At 35.1% G+C, this 8,630-nt stretch overlaps 1 protein-coding gene across 7 annotated transcripts in view; it reads right to left on the bottom strand.

The window, feature by feature from the left end:
* Positions 1 to 4,193: 4,193 nt before the first annotated feature.
* The window catches only part of MITF (microphthalmia-associated transcription factor), a 211,317-nt gene continuing 206,880 nt past the window's right edge, over positions 4,194 to 8,630 (bottom strand). For 6 of the 7 annotated variants that reach the window (XM_008567205.1, XM_008567207.1, XM_008567206.1 and 3 more), the window contains one exon: positions 4,194 to 7,712. In XM_008567205.1, the coding sequence (XP_008565427.1) occupies positions 7,311 to 7,712 (402 nt within the window). In that variant the 3' untranslated portion in view covers positions 4,194 to 7,310. The remainder of the gene's footprint in view (positions 7,713 to 8,630) is intronic. The other variant, XM_008567203.1, reaches the window with a different exon arrangement.

Here is an 8,630-nt window from a genome sequence, read left to right as displayed (position 1 = left end):
CTCTTGACATCTACGGTAATGAGGATCTTTGTTTTGACTACTCAGAATCCACTACTCCCCCTTTTGAGAGCAGCACCACCCTTCAGAGTCTGGGTAAATCTCACTTTCTTTGCTCTTGATCCACACGGCTTAGGTGCTGCTGAATAAATCTATTGGAGTGGACATGTGATCCAGACCTGGCCAATTAATATGTTCCATCTTTGGGCTATGGTGACCATACTCAAGCAGGCCTGATCAGAACCAATACAGAGACTTTGCCGTAGCAACTGGGAAAGAGATGCTGGCTTTCCACTGGACTTTGAAACTGCCAGAAGAGATGTCGTAGAGAAGACCCAGCTGCAAAAAGGAGGACAGAGCCAAGAAAATTAGAGGCAAACAGAACAAACGCCTTGTTTGAGCCATTGAACCCAGGCATACACGAAGTTACATTTACCATTTGGACTTTAAGGTAATATGAGCCGATAAATTCCTCTGTTCCACTGGAGTGAAACCATTTATTCCCAGGCAAAGAGTATGGGCTAAAAAAATATATTTTAAAAAACACTGAATGAAAGAAATTTCTGATCTCATCTGTAAGGAGTGGAAAACATGTGCTAATGTGTTTTTCCTCTGGTTTTGTAATACAGTGTTTAAATTCTAGAACAATCTTAGTACTATAATACACTGTAAGCATATGACGATTAATGTAGCTTTAATGGGATTCCCTACAACCAATTAACAACTGTACTTTTGAGATATAACCTGGTCCATCTGTTAGGACTTGCCTGCATTAAAAAAGAAAGCATTGACAAGATTATGTCAATTCTGAATACCATACAATTCTTCCTAATGTCTTTCTGCCAAAAACCAGTGAGCAGGACATAAAGTTATAAATCAATTATCCTGTAGCCAAGATTTCCACCCTACTTCCCAAACACTAGGTTGTCCACCTTTAAAGAGGTAGGAGACATGTAATATAAAGGACTTTTTATTTTACTATTCATAGAAAAGGTACATTGAACAGGTGTATCACCACAAAAAATGTCAGTTTTAAAATTCAGGAATAATAATTTTTTAATGGCAATAGTTTTCCTTAACCAGAATTTTGTATTTTAATTGGAGATGCAGACCTAAGCTAATTTGTCTTTTCGGGAATAATTTTTTAATGGCAATGTTTTCTACCTACAGAATCATAAACAAATATAAGCATAATTACCTTGGGAAAACAGAAGAAATTATCTTTATCAACCCTATATAATATCTGTAAAATCTCTGGAACTTCCCAAACTATGTTCTTTGGAACCATTAACAGGTATTTTACACACACACACACACACACACACACACACAAAATCCTGTGGCCAAATACAACTGGAAATACTATGTTACTATTCCCAGTCCTGAAAATTCTCAAGGCACATTAGCATATTTTAGAATTTGAGAAGTTTTGCAGTAGAGATTCCTGTTCAAATTTGTTTAGCCCAGCATTTCCCAAAGTTAACTTTCTTTCTCAAAATTAACTATAGTGTTTGGCCTCCCAGCCCCATCTCCTAGAACTCATTCCCCAAAGCTTCTGGAACAGCTTGTGGAACTAGTTCCATAAAGCAAAGTTTGGGAAACACTAGTTTAGTGGTTCTATCTACACAGATTTTGCTGTCTGAATAATATGTAAGAAGTTTTGAGTGACAATTGTACCCATTTGGATATATCTTCAACTGACTCCATAATTACAAATTTAAAATGCAAATTTTTCAAAAGCAAACTGTCTTTACCCTTTAGACATGTTGCTAAGATTTATTTGGTTTTGTGTATACTCACATTACTTGCCAGAATATCTGGTATAGGTAACAGGCTCAAAGACCTATAAATATTGAACACAAATGCAATTAACTATGCCTAAATTCTATGTATGCACAGGGCCTTGACAATTTTAATATGGCAGATGTGCTCTGCATTTTTTTTGGAGGTGGGGTACATGCCTCTTGAGAAAATGGGAGAATTGAAGCTCCTTCATTTATACTCTGTAAAAAATGTATGTTATGGAATCATGTTAGTACAGGTGAAAACATGAACCCCTTGCTACTGAGTCTCAGATGTGGCAGAAAAGAATGGAGATCATCTCCACCTCTCTCTAAAGATAATGAAAATCTGCCTTTACAACACTCCTCTTAAACGAGCTTTCCTCATGCTACTTGGCGAAGCATTAAATCTTGGCAAATACAAAAAAATAAAAACAGGGTAATTCTAACAGTTCATTTATGTTGGCTGGATTATAAAGATTAACTCCTCAGATGGTGTTCCAAAGAAGTCATCAAATGTAAGTACAATTGAAAATAAAACCCCGATAAATATTTCAATATCGGTAGAAAAGTGAACAGGCAGGATATAGTCAAGACACCACTCTTAGCTGCATAACATCAGTATATTTCACAAAGGATTTAAAAGTTTAATTCTATAGGGAATTTAATAGAGATTTCAGTTACAGCAAGGCATATTTTCTAGAAATAACAGAGTATAATTATTCTCATGGCAGAAGCACACATGCAGAGTGTACAGGTTTAATACAATACAAATTGTAAGTCATTTGTACTGAAGATATTTTTAAAATATGACAAATTAGGTTTATTATTAATTCTCTAAAATATTCTAACCCCAGGTCCTACGGAGAGTGAGGTCCTCTTCTCCAAAGAAGCATGTGGCTCCTGTCACCTGGCCAATTCACACAAATCTTAGACCTATGTTATTCTGCAGTGTTTCTCCAAATGTGGTGAACATGCCACAGATAATACTTATAATGATTTTAGATGTTTCAAGGAGTATTTCCTATTTTAATAATGAAGGTGATTATGATAATAATATAAAAACAGCTACCATTTACTGTTTATTGTGTACTGCCAAGCAAAAATTCTAGTATACTAACTTGAATGGTCTTCACAATACCACTGTGTAGTAGCTACTATTATTGTCTTCAATGAACAGAAAGGAAATTGAGGCACAGGGAGGCTAAGTAACTTGCTCAAAATCACAAAACTGGATATGGGCAGAGATAAGATTCAAACCCAGGAAGTTTAGCTGAGACCCCATGCTTTGTCATTTCATGGATATAGTGTTTTATAAAGCAGACTGGCTTAATAAAAAAATTTTAAAATGTAAGTCTGAGGATATGAAATAAAGTCATACAAGTTGTAGGTGAATGCCTGATCTTCAGGTAACACTGCTATAATACATAATTGTGTGGGTGCATAGAGGGTAGCCAGAGATTAAGGATGATCATGGACTGTGAAGGGACTGTTACAAGCAAACGACAGGGCAGAAACTTGGGTTAAGGCTCTGCTGCAGACCACTCCAGGGACGAAAAGCCACAGTTTTCAACTTACCTGCCTTCAGTTTCATCCAAAAAATTCTCTAGTTCAGACAGAAAATCTTCCTACTTTTACATGATTTTAAGACATCACAGTCATATTTCTAGAGGAAATAAAAGTAATTCAAATAACCCTGAAAAAGAAAGGCCTCGATTATTGTATATTACAACTTGAGGAGAAAAATTAAAAGAAAGAAAAAGCTGACAGTCAGATCAGAAGCATTACAGGAAGTTTCTCACTCATTTTCTCTAGAGGTTAAACCAGAATATATTTTTTAAAAGGGCAGAAGTTTAAGGTCTAGCTAGGGAATAAAGACATGTTTTGTCTGACACTTACCAATTCAAATCCAACATTTATCAAATGATTCTTAAGTACTGTATTAAAAAAAAAAAAAAAAAAACAGCCAGGAGCTGGCAGCCTGGATATATTAAGCTTTCATTATGGTAAATTTGTATTTTAAAAACCCAGTATCTTTTCTGTAAATATGCAAGGGTTTCTCTGACAATTTCTCTTTTTTTAAAGCCACCTCTCACTGAAATATTTTAAATAAAGCCTCTATATCTAAAATGAATTCTTGGCATTTGGGAGTTTAAAATCTCCCCAAATTCAGAGGGGAAAAAAGCTGCATAATTATAGTTCATCTGAGTGCAAGTCATAAAGTAATCAAAAATGTTTAAAACCTAAAAGTAACATCTTAGAGTGGCATTTAAAACAAAAAATGTACTTACTGGCATTTTAAAAATTTTCACGCAATTTGTTATTCATTAAACCAGAAGAAAATGTGCGCTACCATTTTTTGATAAGGCAAACAACATTCAAAATTGGCATTAACTAAACACAATTGGCCACCACTATGTGAAAAAACCAAATGCTTTAATGAGGCTATCAAGAACAACAATTCAATTATTTCATTGGATACATTAATATCGATCCATAATATACAGTGCTATGGACCATACAGAAATTATTGCTGCATCCAACAACAAGTGACTATTATTAACATTACAGTACCAAGCGTCCGCAAGAGACAGTCATTTGTCATTTTTATCAAGAAATAGGGTTTTTTATGCTTTTATCAACATCAATTTTTCCCCAGTGCATTTTTCAAAAATATTAGTAAGTGCATTCCTTTGTGCTTTATTTTATATCTTTTAATTTCCTATGTGTTTTACTTGTTCTTATTGCTTTATTGTTTAAAAACAACCAGAAAGAACTCTGTCATCCTATGTATGACCAGACTGGTTGTATGGTTTTTGGCAAAGTCAGAAGGTTTGGTATTTCCATTGCCTTACTCAGAGGAAGGCATTTTGGCATTTTGGTCACTCCATATGGAGGCCCAATCCCGAGTCACAATTGTGTACTCAGGGATGGGGGAGCAGTGTGGATTTCTCTTGCCACAATGAACCCAAACCACTGCCTCTTGGCTTAACTCATCCCTAAAATGAATCCACACTCTATTTGGCAAAAAAGAAATAAATAAAACCACCCCTAAGGTTGCAGCTTTCTCCTAGGCTTGAGCGCCTGCCACTCCCAGAAATTGTCTCTTAAGAGGAAGGGGACAGGAAAGCAGGCAATGGCAAGCTCAGGAGGTGCAAGAGTCAGGCAGTGGTATAAGATGCCATGCTTTCTTTCAACAAAACTTTGTATTAGGTTGCTTAACCATGGCCATATTCCCTTGACCGTGGATCGGTCAACTTTGCTCTATTTTTAAAAACCATCAAAACCGGCTAAGGAAAATTAGCAACATAGCATCATGATCTTCAACTTTCACACCTAGCCTCCCCACCCCCATATAAATATGAAGAGAAAAATAGACAATGCTATGATTGTATCAGTGAACACTATGGTACAATTAGCTGTTCATGCAGATTTGCATCACTATGCTAGAAAAAAAGCTATGCAATTAAGGGGATTGAAAGAATGGGAACAAATTTTCCCTACCCCCTTAAGTAATAAAGCTATAAAACTGATAGCATCATCAATGTTTCCAAGGATTCTCATTGCCCAACATGCATGGGAAGTATGCAGTTGATTATTTTCACCTAAACCATCCATCTATACATCTGACAATCACTTCTCTCTGAACCCTCCATTACCCATCACCAATTCACATTAGACATTTAAACACTTTAAAAAAAAAACAAATAAAAAAAAACTTCCTGAATAAGGTTCCTGATCAAAGAAGTTGGCACTCTTGTCACTAAAATATATTTAATATTAAAAATATCTGAAGGAAAATTGGAAGCTCTTATATTGTCTACATAGGCACCATGCTACATGTTCTTGACTACAGATACCATCTTGAAACTTTCTCCTACATTACAGTTCAGTCAGTGCTCGTCCAAAAAAGACTACTGCTATATTTAAGGCACTTCATTCTGAATAGATATGCTTTATGCCACTTGCTATTCAACTGGAGGCTGCTACTGAGAAATTCCATTCAACAGCCTGGCTTGTAACACTATATATCTTCTGTAAAAAACATCTAGGCTGGATACATGTACTACTCCTGTTATTGCATAGGACTACACAAGTAGATAATGCACTGAAACTAACTTTACAACATTACTGCTTGTTAAAACATTGTTATCAAGTAACAGTAATTTGCCAATACAGTATTTCTCTCTTTAAAAACAAAATTCAGCAAGTTTATTGAAATAAACCCCAATTTAAATGACCATAATGGGTGTATTAATGCTATGGTTATCAGTCTTCAAGAATACTATTTTTGTATCACTAAAAATAAATATGTAAGTTTATTTTCTCTAGAAAGCCTGGTTTTAACCTATTAATACTACACCTTAAATGTGTCAAAAAACCAGTTCTGAGTGAGACTGTAATATACAAAATATTTGCAAAGCTTTCTTTAAACACAAGACCTTGCATAAAAGTTATCTTTCATGGGTGTACAAAGAATGCGGAAAACCACCAGTGAGTTGTAAAAATATTGAAACCTTGTCATTTTAAGATGCATACTCTTACAAATTAATACAAACATATTTAAAAGAACAATGATAATAAAGTATCTGTACAAATCAAATGAATACTAAAACATAATTTAAAAATAAAAATGGTAAAGCCAATTAGAAATGTGCCCAGTTTGGTTGTCTTATCAAAAAGCAAAAATGAAAAAAAAAAAAGAAAAAAAGTGAAACAAACTTTCAGTGCTCCTCAATATTTTACTTTGTGAGGACATTCATTTCCATTTCAAAACAAAATACATCTTATGAAAAATTGAATCATGCTCATTGATGAAGAAAACTGTAACATCTCAATTAAAGAGAGCAAGACTAAACTATGTTTCAGAACTTTGGTCTAACTCCCTTCAGTTTCAGTTGGTATCAGTTATATTTTCTAACCAGACAATCCTCATGAAAATGGCTTTTTTTTTTTTTGTCTTTTACAGAATATAGCATTTCTTTAAATAGTTTGTAGTATAAAGACTAAATGCTGCTAGAAGGGTACTGTATCTTTAAGGTGGTAACAATGAATCAATACATTTATAAAATGGAAAAGGGTTAGTATGGATTTCTTTTCCTCTTTCTTTTTTGATTTTTTTTTTTTTTTTTTGGTTGCTTTACATTCTTTCAATTAAAATTTACATTTAATTTCCAAGGAAGTCACAGGCTTAAAAATCTCAAATCAAGTTTCCCCTGAATAAAAATGGACAGACATTTCTCTGAGGCCAAATCCTCTTGTTCGGAAAGCTGAAGTCTGTGGCAAATTCAGTTCACAGATACTGCACACTTATTGTACAATACTTTGGAGGCATCTGTAGTTGTAAAATAGAATATACAAGTCTTTCACAAAATTCTAAAAATAAAATATATCCTGGGCTATATTGATAAAGCATGAAAAAAATTTTTCATATTAAAGAAAAATTATCAAGAAAACCCCTTCAGGTAAATTATGAAATCTGCTATTCAAGAAAGAAAGCAGTTTGTAAGGATGCAGAGCAGGAAAGATCTGCTAACAAGCATGCTCGGTTTCTTCCATGCTCATACTGCTTCTCCGGCTGCTAGTTTTGGAAGCTCCAGGGGATAGAGATGAAAGGAGTGGATCAGTTACACCAGCAGGAGAAAGAGTCTCGTCCATTAGGATGTCTTCCAGTTTGGATCCCATTTTCGTGGGGACGCTATAGGCTTGGTTGCTCTCGGTCCCGGTTCCCTGGTTGCTGTTGAAGGTGATGGTGCCATCCGTAAGATCAAGAGTTGATGTACAAGTTAGGTCTGCGTGATGCTGGAGGAGGTCTTGGTTGCAGTTCTCAAGAACGGGCTCTTGCTTGATGATCCGATTCACCAGATCTGGAGAGCAGAGACCCGTGGATGGAATAAGGGAAAGTCCATGAGCTCGAGCTTGCATTTCAAGTTCCTATAATAGAAGTAAAAATCAGACACTGAAATACGTGGCATGCAGAGGAGTTTTAGGGCAATGAAACTATTCTGTATGATATACTATAATGGTGGATACACATCATTACACATTTGTCCAAACCCACAGAATACACAACACCAAGAGTGAATGCAACTTATGAGCTTTGGAGGATAATGAAATGTCAACGTGGGTTCATCAGTTTTAATAAATGTACCACTATGGTGGAGGATGTTGATAATGGGGGAGGCTGTGCACGTTTGGGGACAGGAGGTATACGGGAAATCTCTGTAGCTTCCACTCAACTTTACTGTGAACCTAAAACTGCTCCAAAAAAGTTAAGTCTATTAAAAAAATTAGACACCGAAGAAAAACAATGAATTATCAAAATAAAAGTTTTTTGCTCTTTTAAATTTATAAACTCTGTATCTGCTCAAGTATAGTACCACTACTATACAGAGATACAGAGTTTATCTCTATATAGCAAATTGAGTTTATCTACCGGTGGTAGATATATATGTATGAGTAGTGGATGAGATGGTTTTTTGGGTGGTATATGGATTTTATTACATATTAAAAATAGACAGAGACAGTCTCTCACAGATATTAATGTTCAGAATGAGGATAAGTTAAAAAACATAAAAGTAAAAATTTTAAATGTGAGACGATAAAAGGAAAATATTAAGTAAGAAGTAATGTAGTTTCATGGTCCCTAAACTATGTACTGAGGTACCCAGAGGTGCTACAATGAACTCACAGGGTACTGGCAATATTTTAAAATTTCAAGGGAAATGGTGATACTACCTCAAGAACTACTAAACTCAAGATCTGTTTCAGCATTAGATTGTGCTACATATTTTTCAGTCATACCATATCATTGCAAAGCTGGGTTTTGGGTGGTTGCTGTGACTTAAAAAA

This window comes from Galeopterus variegatus, unplaced genomic scaffold (genome assembly GCF_000696425.1).
Source record: "Galeopterus variegatus unplaced genomic scaffold, G_variegatus-3.0.2 Scaffold303, whole genome shotgun sequence".
NCBI lineage: Eukaryota > Metazoa > Chordata > Mammalia > Dermoptera > Cynocephalidae > Galeopterus > Galeopterus variegatus.
Note: the sequence above shows the minus strand (reverse complement) of the source record. Positions and strands in the feature narration are given on the sequence as shown.